Source organism: Crocuta crocuta, unplaced genomic scaffold, assembly GCF_008692635.1.
Source record: "Crocuta crocuta isolate KB4526 unplaced genomic scaffold, BGI_CrCroc_1.0 scaffold886, whole genome shotgun sequence".
NCBI lineage: Eukaryota > Metazoa > Chordata > Mammalia > Carnivora > Hyaenidae > Crocuta > Crocuta crocuta.
In genome coordinates, this window is record NW_027530624.1 from 345,095 (window position 1) to 366,497 (window position 21,403).

The following is a 21,403-nucleotide window of genomic DNA, read 5'->3' on the forward strand; positions in this document are numbered from 1 at the left end:
CCACCGCTGGGCTTGACCCCTCTCCTCAGCCTGTGTCTCTTGCGCCTGCTGATTCTACTTCCCATGCCTGCTCGGCTGTGTCCTGTGGTCATTTCACAGACATTTCCTACCCTCTGTGTGTCGGGCCCTGGCAGGAAGCTGAAGACTTAGAAGTAACTCAGGCCCTTCCTTGCCCGCTAAGGGCTCCCAGTCTTGTAGGGAAACAGACACACCAATGAACCACTAAGAAATGTTTTACTTGAAAAACACAAAGTAAAAAACACCCCTAACCCTATCACTTTGAAATTACATAAGGTACTAAGGGAAAGTCCTCCATCTGTCCCTGTAATACCAGCTTCCAAAGTAATGTCAGTTAAACAGTTTGGCAGGAATCTTCCCTGCATTTTCCTAGCGAGTACAGAGAAAGGGGCGATTATAATGCGCTTCTATAATTTGTGTGTCCGGCGCTCAGCCTGATGGTTTCCACCAATGGGGCCACATGGATGTTTACTGAATCAATGAGGGATGTTTTGCTGCCGCTTTTCAATCAAGGGGAGGGAAGACATCTCTCCAGGGGAGTAATTCAGACTGTCTGGGGTAGGGGTAGTAGACATCGATTGAAAATTTACATGAACTGTTAAAACATCATTTTGTATTTGGAGAGGGAAAAAAAAAATCCCTATTTTCATAATACGACCATGGCAAATAAAGCTTGACAAGATCTTTTAGGCTGGCAGGACTTACGGAATAAAGGTTTCCCAGAGAAACCTATGGGATGTGGTGGGATTGTGGGAAAAGACAGGTGACCTGTGCCTGAGAGAATCAGAGAAGGCTTCCTGGAAGAGGTGGTAACTGACCTGAGCCCGGACAAGTAGGAGTCAACGAGGTATACGAAGTGGAGAAAGCTGTTCCAGGCATGGAAAATAAAGTGAGAGAGTGTGGGTGGGGGCTTCGGGAGTCGGGGGCGGGGAGCCAGCAGTGGAAGACAGAGCAGGATGAGCTAGGAGGGGTGTCAGCTGGACCAGACTCCCCTCCAGGTGGACGAAGAAGGAAAGGGGGTATTTTGGCTCAGATCAGTGAAGAGGCCCAGCCCCAGATCTCTGTCTCTTTTTTCATTCCGAGGCGGGCAAAATGGGTGCGGGCACTTTTAGACTTGTAGCCGCTGTACCCAGGGAGATAAAACCCTCCCACTGACCGGGGCTGAGCTAGTGTCCTCAACCACCAACCTCCCTAAGGGGCTGGGTCAGCCCACTTGGACCATGTGACCTGAGAGTGGGGGAGGGCCAGTCCCCAAGAGGAAGATGTGGCTCCTGTTGCTTGAAGAAGGGGCAGGGGGCGCCAGGGCAGCCAAACCTGCAGGTGTGTAGTCAGTGTCCCCACAGGCCTCTGGCGGCCAGGAGCCCGGCCCGGGCGTACCAGCCACACCACCCTGGTTGGAGCCTGCTGTTGCTCCCCTATCCTGGGGTTCTGACAGGAGGAAACATGGGCTGGAACACACGGTGTGCACGCAGGTGTTTCTTCTCCCTGTCAGATGGGGCGTGGCTTTTTGCTGCCCTGCCCCAATTGCTGGGACTTCCTGGGCTTCACTGTGGCAGGGCCAACCTTTGGGGGACGGGGGCACATAGAGAAGCCCACGCTAGAGACAGGCCACCTCTGTCCACATCCCTCCCCCTCCCCCAAACTTTAGGGCTTCCTGTAGTGAAGTGCCTGGAATAACAGAGTCGTTCACTCATGCATCCAGCACTTATTAAGCACCTTATGTATGCCAGGTGCCCGTTCATGGCCCCAAGAGGACGCTGTGAACAAGGCAGCAGTGGCTGCCCTTGAGAACCTCATGTTCTAGTAGGGAGACAGATAGTAAACAGGTAAACAAACTAGCAAAACAAGACCATTTAAGAGGAAGCATACCAAAGAAAATGAAGTGGGCTGATGTCATAGAGGGAGGAGGCCGCTCTTAATGGGGTGGCTAGGGAAACTTTCACTGAGGGGGTGGCCTCTGAGAGCTGAGGCCTCAATGAGTCAGTCTTGAAGAAGCCCTGGGGAGAACTTAGGAAAAGGCAGACACAAGTGCAAAGGTCCTGAGGTGGAAAGCAGCTTGACATCAGGGCAGAGGAAAGTGGTATGGCTGGAGCAGAGCAAGTGAGTGGGAGACAAGTTAAGAGGTGAGGGGGGAGGCAGGCAGGGCTAGTTTTTGCAGGGTCAAGTAGGCCAGATCAAGGATTTTGGAATGTGTGCTAGGCAAACATTGATGGGAAGTTCTTCGAGGGGGGGGGGGCGGTTTAAACAGGCAGGTGGCACGGCCCCACTGACCGTTTCCAAAGCTCCCTCCAGCTGCCATAGGGAAAATGGACTGTGGGGGACCAGACTAGAAGTGAGGGGCCCAGTGGGAAATCCTTGCAGGGAGGCAGGTGGGAGATGACGGTGATGATGGGGATCTGGGATGCTATTTTATACGGAGAGGATAGATGAAGGATGACTTCTGGAATTTGGGCTTCAGCAACCGGATTGTGGTGCTGAGGGGCTCTCCTGAGTTGGGGAAGACAGGGGAGGCACAGTGTGATTTGGAAGGCTGGAGTAGGGAGCCAGGAGTTTCCCCTTGGACACAGCAGGGTATAAAGAGTCTATAATCATCCAAGTGGAGACATCAAATAGGTAGACGGACATTTGAAGCTGAAGCTCACTGGAGAGGCTAGGTGTGGACCGGCAGCTATGAGCTGTCATGCAGAGGACGGGGCTCCTGCCTTTGAGAGTTCATGATCAAGTGGGGTGATGTGAGGGAGTGACATGAGGGTGCAGGGCTAGTGAACGCTTGTGCTGGGGGAGTGTGTTGTGATTTCCCAGACACGTTGCAGATACTAATATTACTCAGGCCACAGAGCAATCCCGTAAAGAGTTAGACATTATTAGCCCCATTTTGTAGATGAGAAAACTGAGGCCCCAAGAGAATTGTGACTCAGTAATAACGACTACCATTTACGTAGGGCCACTTCAGTGAACAGAGATCAGGCTAAGCATGCTACGTACATTGTCACATTTAATTCCTTTAACAGCCCTGTGGGGTAACTGAGACTTAAAGAAGGGAAGGGATGCCCGGGGTTCCACAGTGTGTGGACAGTCAGGTCCTGTGCACTGTCACCCTATATAGTTAAGGAGGCTGAGGCCCAGACGAGGGAGCTGGCTTGCCCCAAGTCGCACAGCAAGAAGCAGGCAACAGGGCTAAGACTCAGAATCCCCAGGTTCCCAGCGGGCAGGGACCCTTGCACCCCTCTGACCACCCTCCCACCCGACGTGGGAGCTCCCTCCGCACAGTTCCAGGCAAGTGGGGCTGCAGTTTCTCCCTGGTGGCTCCTGGGACAGGTGTTCTCTGCCTTCCCACGCAGCCCAGTCCACTACCGGGCACCCTGACACGGCTCAGAGGGTCGGGAAGCCCGTCCTCATGTTGAGCACAACTGATGACAATGGAGTTTACATGGTCCCCAGACATCCCCTTCCTGTCCTCCCTGCTCTGTACTTCACTCTAAGCTGTCCATGTCTTGGAATGGGGTGTCCAGAACTGGTCGTGGTTTGCCATCTCTGGGGTGACTGCTGAGCGTCACGCAGACACCATCCAAGGCTGGGTGGCTGCTAGAGCATGTGTGGGGGCCTGCAGTCGGGGGGTGGGGAGTCTGCCCTGTGCACTCGAGTGAGGCGCTGCACCTGGGCCCACGCGGCCCAGTTCCTTTTAAAGGCTCTCTCTCCGCCTCTCCCCCCACCCTCCACCCCCAGGTGGAACTAAGTCCAAATGGGAAAATGGACAGTTGCCCTCTGGTTCACCCGTGAGTCACATAAACTGAGTGTCAGTCTTTCTGCCCCACTGAGGCCAAGATCTCAGTGCGTCAAAGCACAGCCAGTCTGCTCTGAAACTCCACCAGTCGGTCCTAGGTTTTACTCATTCATTCATTGGACGTTCACCGATGGCCTGCTGGGTGCCTGTACTGGGGTGGAGGGGATCAGAATGCAGTGGTGAACAAGAAGCCCAAGAAACCATCTCTTCCCTTTTCAGCTTTAGTGGGGTGTGCCAAGCCCTCTTTGCTAGTTCTTCTCACAGGTCAGGGACAGATCCACTAAATGTCATGGTCAGGGGCGCTTCCCCGCTGTCTCTCCACTTCCTCTAACTTCTCCACCAGCTTGACTTGGTCCTAACACGCCCCCAAGTGGCTTCAGATTGCTTGCGTCTGTACACTGTGGAGAAATGGGGCCTCCTACTGGCCAACCCCAGTCCTGAGCCAGCACAGCACCCAGAATCTCTTTCTCCCATTCTGTAATTTCTTTAGCAGCAAATGTTGAATGAACATCCACTATGCCTGGGTGCCTTTTTGCATGGGGAATACAGTGAGGAATAAGGCAGACTAGTCTGTGCCCTCTCCAAGCTGGCGCCTACCCATAGATGATAATTGCTATGAAGAAAGGAAAAGAGTATAATGTAATAGGGAGAGATTGAGGAGAGGAAGACTCATCCGAGTAGGTGGTGAGGGGAGGCCCCTCTCAAGAGGAGGCATTTTATAGTAACTCGAATGATGAGGAGAGGCCAGTCATGTGCAGATCAAGAAGGGGGGGTGGTGAACAGCATGCACAGAGGCCCCTAGGTGGAGACCTTTTCTGGGTTCAGTAATCAGAAAGACACTAGTGTGACTGGCTCAGAGTTAGAGAGGGAGAATTGTGGGAGACAAGGCGGGGTCATGCAGGGCCAGGGCAGTGAGTTGAATTGTTTCAAATGTGATGAAAACCAGTAGTGGCTTTATTGTTCAATTACCATTTCAGAACAGGAACCCCCTGGACGGATAGAATCCCGGGGAGTCCATGAACTTGGATGGGACAAGCTTATGTCTCGATTTTTACTATCCTCAAACTGCAAATGTTGAATTTCCTTCTGTTATGAATATAGACAGCAGACCACAATAGCATTAGCAGTACTTGGACTTTGTATTTGGACAATGGAATGCACAGATATATTGTTGCAGATCCCTTAAAATAATTGTTTTCATTCACCATTGCTTTGAAGTTACAGTAGCCATCAGATGTACTGCTTGACCTTGTTATTTAATGTGCTGTAAAGAAACCCGTAGATTATTATTATCCATTCAAAATGTTTGATGATTTTTTTCAATGCAGTTGATTTCATATGAAAATCATAGGTATTTCATTTTATGCATTTTTTATTAAAAATTTTTTATGTTTATTTTTGAGAGACAGAGAGAGACAGGGTATGAGCTAGGGAGGGGCAGAGAGCGAGGGAGACACAGAATCTGAAGCAGGCTTCAGGCTCCCAGCTGTCAGCACAGAGCCCAACACAGGGCTCCAACCCACAAACCACGAGATTGTGACTTGAACTGAAGTCGGATGCTTAACCAACTGAGCCACCCAGGTGCCCCATTTTACGCATTTTTTTTTTAATTCTGAGAAGGAGCCAGTAGGTTTTGTCAGACACAAAATCGTTCGGAGCACAAAAAAGTTTAAAACTTTTAGCACTTGCAGATATATTGGATGGTGGAGAGGAAGGGATGGAGGGTATTGGGACTGGGCCCTAAATTTCTGGTCTGAGTAACAGTGAATGGGGGTGTGTCTGGGTTTTTCATTTGGACTTCTCACCATGAACCTCTTGCAAATTGGGTGCATTTTCCCCACACTTTTCTTCTCCCTGCTGATTCAGAAAGAAATCTGCAGACACCTCTCTTATAGGCATCTGGGGAGAAAGAGGGATTCTCACTGAGTCACACCAGGGAGACGGAGTAGTTAACAAATATTGTAAGCAGCACGCTAATCAGAAAAACACTAGTAATAAGACTTTATATCTAGCTTTATTCTTGGATTCAGTTCAGTGAGCCTTTAATGGGGGCTTACCAGACTGTGGTGAGGGTTAGGGATACAAGGATAAGACATGGCCTCTGCCTTCTAGAGTTTCAGTGTAGCAGAGGAAAAATTGTATGTAAGCAAATACACTGTAGTGTAGAGCAGGGTGGGTTCAGTTTGTGGGGCCTGATGTTTGTACAACTTGCAGAGCCTTTAAAAATATATTTTTGAGGGGCGCCTGGGTGGCTTAGTCGGTTAAGCGTCCGACTTTCGCTTAGGTCATGATCTCGCGGTTCGTGGGTTCGGGCCCCGCGTCGGGCTCTGTGCTGACTGCCAGCTCAGAGCCTGGAGCCCGCTTCCGATTCTGGGTCTCCCTCTCTCTCTCTCTGCTCCTCCCCTGCTTGAGCTCTGTCTCTCTCTCTCAGAAATAAATAAAACATTTAAAAAATATATATATATTTTTGAGAGAGAGAGAGACAGAGCTCAAGCAGGGGAGGAGCAGAGAGAGAGAGAGGGAGACCCAGAATCGGAAGCGGGCTCCAGGCTCTGAGCCATCAACACAGAGCCTGATGCGGGGCTCGAACTCACGAACTGCAAGATCATGCCCTCAGCCGAAGTCAGATGCTCAACCAATTGAGCCACCCAGGTGTGCAGGGCCTCTCAGAGAGAAAGAAGACAAAATTATGAAACCAAAATTAGGTATGGGGACTGGTAAGGGTCCATTGTAAAGGGCGGGAGGGGGACCCTGAATCCCAAGCTTCACTCACTTGGGGCCGGCCCTCGTGTGGAAGGGAGGCTGTCATGTGAGTTATCAGGTGGAGGAGTCTCAGAAGAGAAGGCAGAATGGACAGTTTCAAAGGACAGAGTATTGGGACTTCAAACCCCTTATGCCATATTCTTAGATGATTGGCAGCGATAGTTATGGAGCGAGAGGTCAGGAGCACCTTGGGACTCTGTCCGCTTTCCAAAGCACAAAGAGAAAGCGGAGGCCTTTGCAGTGGACAAGGAACTGCCTCGAACAATCAAAACAGGAATGGTTGGAGAAACGGGGATGTTGGGCAGAAGCGACCGTTCAATTGGGTCGGTGGGTGTGGGACAGCTTTATTTCTTTATTTAGGCTAGGTAAATGTTCAAAACTCGAGATAGGGAAGGATTTACAGTCTTGGCAGTTTCTGGTGTCGTTTTCCCAGGGAAATGCATGCCCAGGGAATACCTAGATATAATTTTTTAAAGAAACGCAACGGTAGCACATCATACCCACTGTTCTGCCTCTGGAGCACTCCACTCAACAGGACACCTTAGGGGCGCCTGGGTGGCTTAGTTGGTTAAGCGTCCGACTTTCGCCTAGGTCATGATCTTGCGGTTCGTGGGTTCGAGCCTCGTGTCGGGCTCTGTGCTGACTGCCAGCCCAGAGCCTGGAGCCTGTTTCGGAGTCTGTGACTCCCTCTCTCTCTGACCCTCCACTGCCCACGCTGTCTCTCTCTCTCTCTCCTAGAAATAAATAAAACATTAAAAAAAGCATTAAAACAATTTAAAAAAAGGAGTTATAATAAAATTAAAAAAAAACCCCAACCAGGACACCTTAGAGAGTGCTCCGTATCAGGACACAAAGAATGTCCTCCTCCTTTTTGATGAATGCATAGTATTGCGTCATAAAGATCCGCCGCAACTCATCTACCTGTTCCCCACCGCTATGCATTCAGCTTGTTTCCACTCTTTTGCTAAAACACCGTGTGCCGCTAGGACTCTCCGTCTAGCGAGATTATTTTGCACAAGTGTGACTCTGTCTCTAAGAGAAATTCCTAGAAGTGGAATGGGTCAAAGGGTATATGCCTTTGTAATTCTGACAGACATTGCCAAGTCATCCTCTCACCAGTGACTCGCAAGGGTGTTTGTTTCCCCCTACGCCCCAACACAGCATGTTATCAACTGCTGTTATCTTCATTGATCAGATAGGAAAAAATAGTATCTCAGTGCAGTTGTAGCTATATTTCTCTTCTCATGAATGAATCTGAATGTTTTTTCATTCAGAGCTATTTGTATTTCCTTTGCTGGGCAGCCACCAGCCTATGTTGGCCAGATTACTATTGGATTGTTAGTTATTTTCTTATTGATTTGTAATCACTCTTTATATGTTGAAGAAACGAACCCATTGTGTCAAGATGCTTATGTTATTCCTCAGCTTGTTTACTTCCTAGAACGTTACATTGGTCTTTGGAATAATAATAACATTGGGAGGAATTGAGGGTCATCATCCCTCTCAGTTTCCCAGAAGGCAAAATAATGTCACTCTCTAAGTAACATAATTTTCCTTTTTCTTTTCTTTTCTTTTTAATTTCTTTTTTTTTTAATTTTTTTTTTTTATTTCTTTCTAGGAGAGAGAGAGAGAGAGACAGCGTGAGCAGGGGAGGGTCAGAGAGAGAGGAAGTCAGAGACTGAAACAGTCTCCAGGCTCTGAGCTGGCAGTCAGCACAGAGCCCGACGCGGGGCCCGAACCCACGAACCGCGAGATCATGACCTAAGTGAAAGTCGGACGCTTAACCGACTAAGCCACCCAGGCACCCCTTTTCTTTTTAATTTCTGAGAGAGAGAGAGAGAGAGAGAGGGAGAGAGAGGCAGCCTGAGCAGGGGAGGGTCAGAGAGAGAGGGAGACACAGAATCAGAAGCAGGCTCCAGGCTCTGAGCTGTCAGCTCAGAGCCTGCTGCGGTGCTGAAACCCACAAACCATGAGATCATGACCTGAGCTGAAGTCCGAGGCTTAACCGACTGAGCCACCCAGGCGCCCCAGTCTAAGTAACATAATTTTCAACTGTACGTAAAAGTTGTTAAGTAGATTGTGAAGCATCAGTGTTAGTTTATTCAACAAATATATATGTAGCACTTACTGGGGGCCAGATGCTACTCTAGATGCTGAGATTATAATGATGACCAAAACCATCAAGATCACACTCCCGTGGAGCTGACTTACCAGTGAGGGAGATGCACTGTGAAAGCGTAAACAGAGAGGTGCCTTGAGATAGTGATAAGTCTTATGAAGGAGGCGAAATGGAGGTAAAAACAGGAGGTGTGGTGGTGGCTGGTTTAGATTAAATGGTCAAGGAGGGTATCTCTGAAGAGGTGATTTTACATGAGGACCTGAGTGACAAGAAGGGTCCAGGAGTATAAGAACTAGAACTGCCTGGCAGAGGGAACGACACATGCAAAGATCCTGAGGTAGGAAAACTAGCACAGGTTTCAGTATTAAGGGCCACAGAAGCCGGGTGAGTAGTTTGAATTGTATTGTTCTGGCTTCGAGAAGCCATTGGAGTGTTTATGTATGTGTATGTAAAAGGTCTTGCTTTTTCTTTTGGAAATGTTCAAACCTAAAAGTAGAGAGTATGATATGAGGAATTGCACATACCTTCACCCAGCTCAATAGATATCAACATTTTGCCAATACTGTTTCATCTATCTCCTCACTTTTTTGGTGGAGATGCTGGATATTTTTCTCCCCCTTTCTCCCTTAAAAAAAGGGGGGGCATCTGGGTGGCTCAGTTGGTTAAGTGTCCAACTCTTGTTTTCGGATCAGTTTGTGAGTTCAAGCCCCACATTGGGCTCCATGCTGACAGTGTGGAGGCTGCTTGGGATTCTCTCTCTCCCTCTCTCTCTGCCCCTCCCCTGCTTGCACGTGCGTGCACGCGCTCTCTCTCTCTCTCAAAATAAGTAAATAAGCATAAAAAAGTTTTAAAAACTTTTCATTGAAGTATAACAAATACTGAAAAGTGCACAAATCATAACCATGCAGACCACTGACACTCACAAACTGAGCACACCCGGGTAAGTTGCACCCAGATCAAGAACTGAATATGACCAGCTCTCCAGGAGCCCCTGGGATGCCTTCTGGTCTCCACCTCCCAAACATCTGTCATGCAAATGGAACCATACAGAATGTTCTCTGTCATGTCTAGCTTCTTCCACATATCATGTTTGGGAAGTTGGTAGTGCTGTGTGTCCTTACAGACTGCGGACTGCCCCTTCTCGTTGCTGTTCTAGTGAATCAGTTTACTCACCTATTCAATTCTTGTTTTGTTTTGTTTTTTAATGCTTATTTATTTTTGAGAGAGACAGAGTGCGAATGGGGGAGGGGCAGAGAGGAAGAGAGACACAGAATCTGAAGCAGGCTCCAGGCTCCGAGCTGTCAGCACAGAGCCCGACATGGGGCTCGAACCCACGAACCTTGAGATCATGACCTGAGCCGAAGTTGGATGCTCAACAGACTGAGCCACCCAGGTGCCCCATTTACCTATTCGATTCTTGAAGGGTACTTCGGTTTTCTTCAGGTTTTGGCTATTACAAATGGTTCTGCCGTGAACATTCTGGTACACATCTTCTGGTGAACACACACCCACACACACACTTACAGACCTTGGTGCGGCCCTGCTGGGTCGTGAGGCAGGCCTAGGCTCAGCTCTCGTAAATCATGTCAGTATTGGTTTGCTAGGGCTGTCATAACAAACGACCATAAACTTGTTGTCTTAACAGAAATTTAGGGGCACCTAGGTGGCTCCGTGGGTGAAGCGTCCGACTCTTAATCTCAGCTCAGGTCTTAATCTTAGAGTTGTGAGTCCAAGCCCCTCACTGGGCTCCACACTGGGCATGAAGCCTACTTACACACACACACACACACACACACACACACACACACACACACACACTATTTCGCAGTTCTAGAAGCTTCCAAGCTAGTGTGTTGGCAGGTTGGCCTTCTTCTCTCTGGGTCTCTTCATAGTGCCTGCCCTCCGTGTGTGTTTGTCTCTGTGTTCAAACTCCCCTAACCCTATAGATACCAGTCATATCAGATTAGGACCCATCCTGAAGTCCTAGTTTTACCTTGACCACCTGCACAGACCCCTCCGGGGTTCTGGGGGTTAGGATTCCTGCCTATCTTTTGAGGGGAGGACATAATTCAAACCACAACATTGCCACTCAGTCTTCCAAAGTGGCTGAACCCATTTACTCACCCACTCACTGTCTGCTGGAGTGCTTTAAAGGCAATTCCAGACATGGTATCATTTGTCTTGAGTGTTTTAAAAGGAGGGAAGACTTGGGCTGATTTGCATTTTTAAACGATACTATTTGTTCTGTGGGGATGTAAGCCAAGGCAAATATTTCTTCCAGAAAGAAAAGGTAAATAGTGAGTGAGCCCTCTGGGGACAGCCCACTTAGGACGCTCTAGTAGCCTGGGGGTTGGGGGCAGGCTCCTGAGGGCCCTTAGCTCAGGGGCACCATTCAGAGACGAGGTTACATCCCTTGCTGCCCAGAGTGGGGCCAGGACTCAGGCTGTCGTTCTGTCCACCCCTCTCCCTGCCAGGACATACAGCAGCTCCTCCAGCTCCAGCAGCTAGTGCTTGTGCCGGGTCACCACCTCCAGCCGCCCGCTCAGTTCCTGCTGCCGCAGGCCCAGCAGAGTCAGCCAGGTAAGGCCCTACCAGGATGTGTCCCTGACGATGTTTCCGCCAAACTCTCCCTCCCCCCTCACCCCATGCATTCCCCTTGTCTCCCCAGGCCTGCTACCGACGCCAAATCTCTTCCAGCTACCTCAGCAAACCCAGGGAGCTCTTCTGACCTCCCAGCCCCGGGCCGGGCTGCCCACACAGGTGAGAATGTCCACCAGGTGTGCCAGGCTGGGTGAGCGGGGGTCGGGAGGGGGTGGGGGAGAGGGGCAGGCTCTCCTCTCCCTTTGACCCTCCCTACACAGCCATCGGGGCCAGGGCCGGGACAGGAGTCAGCAGACCTGGGGTCCAGCTCTGCGCTGTCACTGATTTGCTCTGGGACCTTGGTCAAGCTGCTCTCCCTGTCTGGGTCCTCTTTTCCCTCTACAGAATGAGGGAAGTCAGCCAGGCCAGTGGCTCTTAACCCTTTCAGACACATGGACTTCTTTGAGAATCTTGATGAAAACCTTTGATCTGACCCCCAGTGCCCCAACATGAGTATAAGTACACACAACAAAACCTATAGGCTGTGGCCTGGCCTTTCTGTTTGCTGACTGGCTTCTAGACCTTAATAATACTCTTTCACGATTCTTACGGATTTCAATGTTCCCTCCTACCCTTTTTTTTTTAACAGCACTTTCAAAAAATATGAACTATTTCAGAAAGCCCCCCAAAATGTAGGGACAAATACAGGGCTGAGCTGCAATTCTGAAATCCAAAATGCTCACAAAACCCAGTTGTTTTTGTAATGTGAGACCAGAAGTCATTTGGCTGCAACACCCTTCTTGACCTTGCGCAAGGAGTATGACTTTCCTTTCTCCCTCCTCTGTGATATTCCTGCTTTGCTGGGGGCTGTTAATGTGTTCAATTATGGGGTGATGCCTTGACCCTGATGGGGGAAGGGTCACATTATTTCTGATATGTGCCCCATGTAGGCTTTCTAAAATCTGCAAAATTTCTGAATTCCTTGACACAAAGTCAAGGACTTGTGTGACCAACCTGGCTGCACTCACCACCTATTTCAGATTTTTTATTTTTAGGGAAGTCAAGCATTCCAGAGAGAGAGCTGTTGCTTCTTTGTAAATCCCCCAGTGGCCCTCCCCGTCATCCACTTTTAAAGATACTTTCACTTTACAAAAGTAAAAATAAAAATACTTTCACTTTATTTGCAGCCTTTAACCAGATTCTCCCAACAACCCCATGGGGTCAGTAGAGCGGCCATGATTGTTTCCATCCTGCAGAGGGGAAAACCAAGGCCCAGGGAGATTTTAAGAAACTGGCCCGAGTTACCCTGGAATTTGGTAGCAGAGCCAGTCGTTGATTCCCTGCCTGAGAGAAGGATAAAACCATGGCCCGCATCTTCTGGAAAAAGCCCTTGGTTGAATGGAGTTGGCTGCTCCTTCCGGAAGTCTGCAGGCCGGGGGTGGGGGGGTGGAGGAGAAGGGAGAAGGGATGTGCAGAGAGGTCCAGGCAGTGAGAGGACCCTAGTGGAGCCACAGAGTGACTCTTTGCTGGGGACTGACAATGAGTGTAGATCAGCCTCCGGGCACAGGTAGAGAGGAGCGTGCAGGAAGAGGGGGACCGCAGCGAGGGGGAACGGCGCAGCCATTGCTGAGCCCCATCCTGCTCCTCGGTCCTGCATCCCACCCCCCTGCCGACCCTACCAGGCCGTGACCCGCCCCACGCTGCCCGACCCGCACCTCTCGCACCCGCAGCCCCCCAAATGCTTGGAGCCACCATCCCACCCCGAGGAGCCCAGTGACCTGGAGGAGCTGGAGCAGTTCGCCCGCACCTTCAAGCAACGCCGCATCAAGCTGGGCTTCACACAGGTCTGGGGCCACCAGGCAGGATGGGCCGTGGGCAGAGGGTGACGGGGCCTGGCCAGGTGGTGGGTGAGGCACGGGCTACCCCTCCTTGAGCAGTGGCTACCCAACTCCTGAGCCTGGGGCCGGTGGGTGGGGCCAGGATGCGGACAGAAGGTCTGGCCCTGACCGCTGCCCCATTCCCACCCCACTGGGCCAGGGTGACGTGGGCCTGGCCATGGGCAAGCTCTATGGCAACGACTTCAGCCAGACGACCATCTCCCGTTTCGAGGCCCTCAACCTGAGCTTCAAGAACATGTGCAAACTCAAGCCCCTCCTGGAGAAGTGGCTCAATGACGCAGGTTGGGACTGGGCTGGGGCTCCCGGAGCGGGCGGCAGGCGGTGGGCCCGGGAGGCGCCCTCTCATGCCCCCGTCTCCTCCCGGGCACAGAGACTATGTCTGTGGACTCAAGTCTGCCCAGCCCCAACCAGCTGAGCAGCCCCAGCCTGGGTTTCGACGGGCTCCCCGGCCGGAGACGCAAGAAGAGGACCAGCATTGAGACAAACGTCCGCTTCGCCTTAGAGAAGAGTTTTCTAGCGGTGAGACCCTGGCTTCCAGGGCAGCCCTGATGGGCCAGTGGGGATGGGGGCGGAGGAAGGGGGAGGGGGTCGGGCCTGGGGTTCACTGAGCGCCTCTGCCCGCAGAACCAGAAGCCTACCTCAGAGGAGATCCTGCTGATCGCGGAGCAGCTGCACATGGAGAAGGAAGTGATCCGCGTCTGGTTCTGCAACCGGCGCCAGAAGGAGAAACGCATCAACCCCTGCAGCGCAGCCCCCATGCTGCCCAGTCCAGGGAAGCCGGCTAGCTACAGCCCCCATCTGGTACCAAGAGCCCCAGGGTTGGTGGGGGGGAGAAAGGGGCTGTTTAAAGCTCAGACAGAGCCCCGCCCCTAGGCAAGCACCTCTGTGAAGCCCCGCCTACTTGGTTGCCTAGCACAGAGGCAGGGAGACTCACGCTTGGGGACTGGCTGTTGTGTGGATGAAGCACAGTCACGCAGGGACACAGTCTTCAGGGAACTGCGGTCTTATGTGAGAGATACAGGCACCCACAGACACACAGTGACATAGCCAAAATCAGTCATCACAGGGCGGGGCCTCACAGGGATGGATCCCAGGTAGGGATGGAGGTACCCCCCCCCTGCCCCACACACACAGGTTCACAACCACACAGACGCAGGCAGGGACAGCATTACGCACTGAGTGTACACTCAGGCCCACCGCAGCACGCAGACGCGCTCGGGATCAGACACACTGGGACACCCTTTCATCGCATCTAGTGTGGAAAAGGCTGTGACAGTACGGAGAAGAACAAGGGGCCCAGAGGAGCCTCCCACCCCCTGGTATGGAGGAAGAAGGGACCATCTGAGCTGAGTTGACCCATCTGACAAGGGACGGGTATAGGCAGCTGCATGAAGCACCGGCAAAGGGACTGCTGTGCAGAAAGGCCTAGAAGCCTGGGTGTGCTGAGCCCAATCTGAGGAACTCCAGTGCAGTTTAATGTGGTTGGAATGGGAATGTATATGAATGAGTACAGGGGCAGGGGATAGGGGAGGGCCAGACTCCCAAGTAACATGCTGAGGAGTTTGAACTTGAACCTTAGGTGGTGAGGAGCTAAGGAGGAGTTTTGAGCTGAGGAGGGAGAGGGTCACATTAAGAGTGAGGTTTCTAGAGCTGATAGAAGGATGAGTCTGGAGGCAGGGAGGCCGAGGAGGCTGCTGGGTGGTTCCAGAAAATCGAGCAATGTGATATCCCAACACTCTGATGCAGAGACACCCCTGGTCATCATAACCACATACACACACACACACACACACACACACACGCATGTGTGCATGCGCACGCACGCTTCAGAGCTGCATCTGGATGGTGTCAGTGGAGAGGTGGGGGAACACTCTCAGCTGAGAATTATTTCCTCCCACCTGTGGCTCAGGATCACTTAGAGTAGATATTAAGATATGACGGAAAGAACTTGGCATAAATACAAGCATAGCATTGTGCCCAAAGCCCCTTCGCCCCCCAGCCTGGGGGCAGATGAACGGGGCTCTTACCCACAGGGAGTATCATGAGGGCTGCTGGGAAAGTGGCCTAACCATGCCTTCTTTCCTCTCTCCCCAGGTCACACCCCAAGGGGGCGCCGGGACCTTGCCATTGTCCCAAGCTTCCAGCAGTCTGAGCACAACAGGTCAGGGAGGGCGGAAGCCGGTGAGGGGGCATTGGGAGGCCACAATGCAGGCCCCCGTTTCTCTAGTGGCTCAGGGCGGCTGTGGGCCTTACGGCTGAGCCTGGGGATGAGGGAGGCAGGGGGCACAGAGGGGAGAGAGTGGCTACACCCCTCCACGCCAGAGCAATTCAGCTTTCATCTGCTCCAGGATTTCATATGAGAAAAGCTGGGGGTTTTTAAAAGTAGATGAACTTGGGTTCTGTTCCTGGCATTTATAAACTATGTGAACTCCAGAAATGACTTTACCTCTCTGAGCCTCAGCTTTTAAAAAATTGTTGTGAATGTATAATACATACAAAGCTATATACATGAATATACACATATAAGAGTGTGTATATGTATGTGTGTGTGGATACATATGTACACACACACACATACATATATACACGGCTTTGTGCATAAAGCCCCCCTTGCTGCCTTCCTGGGACACGGCATGTGTAACAGGAGCCTGGCTGGCTCAGGCGGTAGAGTATGCCGTTCTTGATCTTGGGGTCGTGAGATCGAGCCCCATGTTGGGTGCAGAGATTACTGAAATAAATAAACTAAAAAAAAAAAAAAAGGATAAAAAACAAACATCATATTGATTTCTCAGGTTAAGAAATAATAAGTGGAAGTTTATAAAGTAGTAAGGTGTGCCTGCCACTATCTAAACTCTTTAGAAAGAATATTAACTCATTTTCACACCCATTTAATGAAGTAGGTTCTATTATAATGCCCATTTTCCAGAATAGGGAACTGAAGACCAGAGAGGTGAAGGCACTCACCCAAGGGTACAGATGGCACATGACAGGCAGGAAATTGCTGCCTTGGCTGGCTGTCTGGCCTGAGTCTGGGCCCTGAGCCCTGTCGTCCTCGGCGTGCACAGCCGCAACCCCCAGCCTGGCCCCTAGAGGGAGCCACAAGGCGTAGTCTCCTGGGAGCCCGGGTTTGGTCCGCCGGGGAGGAGGACCCCGCGCTGAGTGTGAGCGCACTGGGCACCGGGCTCGGCTCAGTGTACCGCAGCTGCTCACGCTGTGATTACTGATTGCTGTCACCGGAGCTGTGGCCGAGGGGGAGGGAGGCTTGTCTGTTCCTCCGGAGGAGATGCGAGCTGGGCCGGAAGATGAGCAGGAGTCGACCCGGGGTCCCCCGTGGAGGATGAGTGGAAGCTTAAGTCTCCATCTCTCTGTCTCTCTCTCTGGCAGTTACTACCTTATCCTCAGCTGTGGGGACGCTCCACCCCAGCCGGACAGCCGGAGGGGGTGGGGGCGGGGGCGGGGCCGCGCCCCCCNACTCCCCCACCCCCGGCCACCACCAACAGCACAAATCCCAGCCCTCAAGGCAGCCACTCGGCTATCGGCTTGTCGGGCCTGAACCCCAGCACGGGGTAAGTGGACAGCTGCAGTTAGGGGGGCTGTGGGGAGAGAAGCAGGGTAGCTGCCGCTTCCCGGGTGGGAGCTGCGCCCCAGCGCTGCCGCCGGCGGGTCCCTGCCCCTGCTAACGCCTCTGCTTTGCCTCTTGCAGAAGCACAATGGTGGGGTTGAGCTCCGGGCTGAGTCCAGCCCTCATGAGCAACAACCCTTTGGCCACTATCCAAGGTGCGTGCCGCCTCATGTCACTCCCATCGCCACCAGCCTGGCCCCCTGGGGCCTCGAGCCCCCCCTCCCCCCATTGCTGCTCCAGCCATGCCATCCTGCCCCTGCTCACTGCATCGCTCGCCTCTTCATACCCATCTCACCTTTGGGGAAGGTGTGAGGGGTGCCGATGGGGATCAGTGGGGCAGACGGGAAGACAGGGGGACGCTGGGGGCAGGATGCCAGAAGGCGCCCCCAGCCCAGCTTCTCTCTCTCCCCGCCAGCCCTGGCCTCTGGTGGAACCCTGCCCCTTACCAGCCTTGACGGCAGCGGGAACCTGGTGCTGGGGGCGGCTGGCGCGGCCCCAGGGAGCCCCGGCCTGGTGACCTCGCCGCTCTTCTTGAACCACGCTGGGCTGCCCCTGCTCAGTGCCCCGCCTGGCGTGGGCCTGGTGTCGGCAGCGGCTGCGGCCGTGGCGGCCTCCATCTCCAGCAAGTCTCCGGGCCTCTCCTCGTCGTCCTCCTCGTCGTCCTCCTCGTCGTCCACGTGCAGCGAGGCGGCAGCACAGACCCCTGGAGGCCCCGGGGGGCCCGAGGCAGGGTCCAAGCCCGAGTGAGGGCCCACCTGGCCTCCCCTCCTACTCCTCTGACCCCCACCTCAGCCCCGCCCGCCTGGGAAGAGGGCGAGGAGGCCAGCGGTGGCGGCGCAGAGGGTCCTCGGAGCAGGAGTGACAAGGGAGGAAAGACCAAAAACAAAAAACAAAAAAACTCCCAACTAACCAAAAAAAAAAAAAAAAAAAAAAAAAAAAAAAAAAAAAAGAAAAGAAAAGAAAAGAAAAAGAAACAGAACACACACACACAAAGAAAAAAGGAAAGAAAATGAAAGAAACCAACCAACCAACCAACCAACCAACCAACCAACAGAAAAGAAACCAAAAATAATTGCAACAGAAACCAGCTGCCCCAAAGGAACCAGAGGTGAAAAACAAAAACCAAAAAACAAAAACAAAAATCCCCCAACTGAACCAAACCAAAAACCAGTTGCGAGCCAGACCTCAGTGTGCTCACCCTCACCGCTACGACACCAAATAAGAACCCCCTCGCCAGGGGCGCAGGGGCCTCTGCAGGGAGGACCTCGCGCCACGCCTCTGGCTGTGGGGCCAACCCCCAACCTTGCCTCCCCCAGCGGGGGCCAGAGAAGGCAAAAGAGAATGTGCCAGCCTCAGCCCCAGCCCCCAGTCCTGGGCCAGCGAAGACGGGGCACAGCCTGGGGCCTATGGGGTGGGCCCGGAACCACCCACCAAATGTTCTTTTCCAGAAGGTGAAAGAGAAAGGGCCTGAACAACCTTACACCAAATATTCAGTAGCTTCATCCAAAGGATGTACAGAATTTTTAGCGTTGCGCTCAACAGAATGTGTCCCTACCATGTGTTCCCCCCTCTCCCTCGGCCCCCCCCGACTCTCCCCACCTGGGCAGGGGGTCTCGCTTTAACCTCCTCCCCTCCCCCAGCCAGGGGAGAGTTCAGGGGCAGGCCTAGGATGACTTTTCAGCCCTTGTACCTCCCCCTTTTCCCTTTGAAGGGTGGGCTAGGCCGTTTTTGTAAAGTTCTAGCTCTCACATGTCCCCCCTCAACCGTGTCGCCCTCCTCTGCTCTGGAATCTACCCCCCTCCCCAGCCCAGGGGAAGGGGGAAGCTTCGGGCAAGAGGGGATGAGGTGAGGGCATTCAAGTTGTCTTTTTTCCCATCCTCGTCTGTCAGTTTCCCTGAAAAAAAAAAATTCATATTCCAGTGCCTATCCGTGGGATCCTTCACGTTCTTTGACATTGACCAGAAACCAAAAAGAGAACTCACCTCGCTCTTCCCACCCTGTGCCCCTTGATACTGGCAGATGCCTCTTCCTCTCCCCCCACACACATATATACACGCACGCACCCCAGTGGTGGGGCTCCTCGAGGTGGCATCCCCATCAGGGTCCATGTGGCGGGGACAGTGCCATGACCTGTGGTCCCCATCCGAGAGGGCGCTGTGGTGGCCACCACTCCCACAAGACCTCCCTCGAGTCTTGGCTGGACCCCTGTTTGCCCAGCCCTGGACACACCTCGACGGACAGAGGAGACACATCGCTGGGAGCCCACTTTTGCCCTCCTGCTATTGTGGAGGCCAACAAAGTTTTGAACCAAAAAAACAAAAAACAAACAAAAAAAAACCAAACAAACAATAAATTAAAACTAGAAAAAAAAAGAATTTATAGATATATATATATTTAAGGGAAAGAAGACGAGGACTCTTCAAGAATAAGAAGGAGCCGCGAGGTGGAGCCAAGTCCCTGCGCCAGTGGTCCAGGCCCTTGGTCCCCAAGGCGGATGGAAGGACAGACGCTTCTTTCTCTTCACAAATACCTCATGGACGTCGTCTTCGGGAAAGCCGGAGGGGGAGGCTGGGGCAGGGCCTGTCCCTCAGCCAGGGCGGATGGAAGCGGGTGGGCAGGGCTGAGAGAGGGTGGGCAGGGACAGGGGTGAAGAGCCCCAAGCTCCCTGCCCCCCCCAATCAACTGAAAAAGCTTTAAAAACAAAACAAAACAAAACAGGAAGAAAGGAATGAGAAAGCGAAAAGAACGGACGAAGGAAAACGAACAAACTTTCGGGCGGTTTGATTCCTCCTTTGATTTCTTTTTCTGTTCTCTTCAGTCTGTTCTCTCTCTCTCTGCTTCTCTCTCTCCCTCTTCCTTCGCTCTTCTCTCTCGCCCCTCTCAATCCGCACCTTTCTGTGTCTCTCCTCAAACCAAAGTGTTGCTGTGAAGGACGCGAGCCATGGAAATCAGAGGCCTGGCCCCTGCCGGGCGGCGCGCACGAAGCGAGCGGGCGCTGCCGGACACACGGACACTCGGAGGAGAGGCGGACGCCGCCCTGGGCCCCGAGGCCTCAGCGTTCTCCCTTGCTTTCTTGTCTCCCTTCTCCCACCCGGGAAATGAAACTGTTGGGCCGGGCCACGGAGACAGCAGAGACTCGGCTGTTTTGGGGGTCTCGGTGGTTGCAGGGGGGGCTGGCCTGGGCAGCAGTGGAATGGCCGCCCCTCCCGCCCTGGCACCTCCTGGGCCCGGCGCGCCATCCACCCGTCCTCGCCGGAATGTAAGCGTCTCCGCTGAACCGACTCCCTGCCCTTACCCTACCTCTGAGTGTGTCCATTTTTATTTCCTGAAGAGAAGGGACTGGGCGAGAGGGCTTGGGCCCCAGCCCGAGGGTGGAGAGGGGGGCCGAGGGCTCCCGAACAGATAGGAAGGACACTTGAGCAGAGCAAAGTGAAAGGAATTACGACCAAAAACCCCTCCGAGAAGACAGGCAGCATGGAAGGCATGGTGGAGATGACTCAGACAAAAACTATGATTCTAGACCAAAAAACAAAACAAAACAAAAACAAAAAAAAAAAACACACAAAAGACAAAACCAAAAAAAAACAAAAAAACAAAAAAAAAAGAAAAAAGAAAAAAAAAGGAAAGAAAATCCAGGACTCACCACCACCCACTTCATCCTGCTTCCTCCCCGTCAAGTCCTGCCTCCTGGGACCTCTCCCCCACCCACCCCTGGGTGTGGGGGGGAGTGCGACAGAGAGGAGAGGGGGAAGCAGGGGGCAGGGATGGGGCCGATGCCCTGACACTGGTGGAGGGACCCCTGTGCAGCCGGGGGTGGTGGGGACCCTCCCCATCCAACCCCCATAACTGGGAAAAGAAAAACAAGAAAAAAAGAAAATTCCTGGGAGGGGAAAAATAACCAAATCCCAAGCTTTAACTACAGCTGTGAAACCAAATATTGGGAAGGGGGTGGGAGGGAGGGAGGGGCAGGTGTGCCCCAGGGCTCCCCCCTGGGCCCCCCTCCCCCGAGGACTCGAGATAAGGCACCAAATACCTCATAGAACTTTAATGTTAAAAAAAGGAAACCAAATATCGTTGGCTGGGGGCCAGCCAGGGCAAGGGGCTGGGGGGGCTGGAGGGAGCCAGGGTTGGGAAGGTAATGGGGGAATTCATGCCCCCCACCCCGCTCTGCCCCTTCCACTCCAGTACCCCCTGTCTCGACTCCGGGAAACAAAACTATCTCATCGTTTTTATTTTGTGGTCTGTACAGAGCCTGTGTCCGTGTGTCTGTGTGTGAGCGAGAGAGTTGGGGGGCTGGGGGACTTTATGTGGGGGATTGGGAGGGAAACCCCAGGCCAGGCTCTGGGCTAGGAGAGATTTCTGAGGTGGGGGGGCCAGGGGCCTGGGCTAGAAAGAGAGGAAGATGAGTGGATTGGAGAAAGGGGGAGCCTTCTGAATTTCTCTTCTCCCCAGCACTGACCTCCTATTTGAGGGAGGGACAGAGAACGGGCCTACCTTAACGGTGGGCCTTTTGTGCCAAAAAAAGAAAAAAAAAAAGAAAAAAAGAAAAAAAAGAAATGCCAGTAACTAAAACACCTCTCTCTGTTCTCTTCTGGGAGGGTGGGGGCTGGAAATAGAGG

At 52.6% G+C, this 21,403-nt stretch overlaps 1 protein-coding gene across 1 annotated transcript in view; it reads left to right on the plus strand.

The window, feature by feature from the left end:
- POU2F2 (POU class 2 homeobox 2) overlaps positions 1–17,697 on the plus strand; it is a 32,487-nt gene extending 14,790 nt beyond the window's left edge. The window contains 11 exon segments of the mRNA XM_077768168.1: positions 11,159–11,264; positions 11,353–11,444; positions 12,995–13,108; positions 13,302–13,443; positions 13,533–13,681; positions 13,787–13,963; positions 15,257–15,323; positions 16,547–16,631; positions 16,633–16,728; positions 16,866–16,939; positions 17,200–17,697. Coding sequence (XP_077624294.1) covers positions 11,159–11,264; positions 11,353–11,444; positions 12,995–13,108; positions 13,302–13,443; positions 13,533–13,681; positions 13,787–13,963; positions 15,257–15,323; positions 16,547–16,631; positions 16,633–16,728; positions 16,866–16,939; positions 17,200–17,531 — 1,434 coding nt within the window. The 3' untranslated portion in view covers positions 17,532–17,697.
- The last annotated feature ends 3,706 nt before the right edge of the window (positions 17,698–21,403 follow it).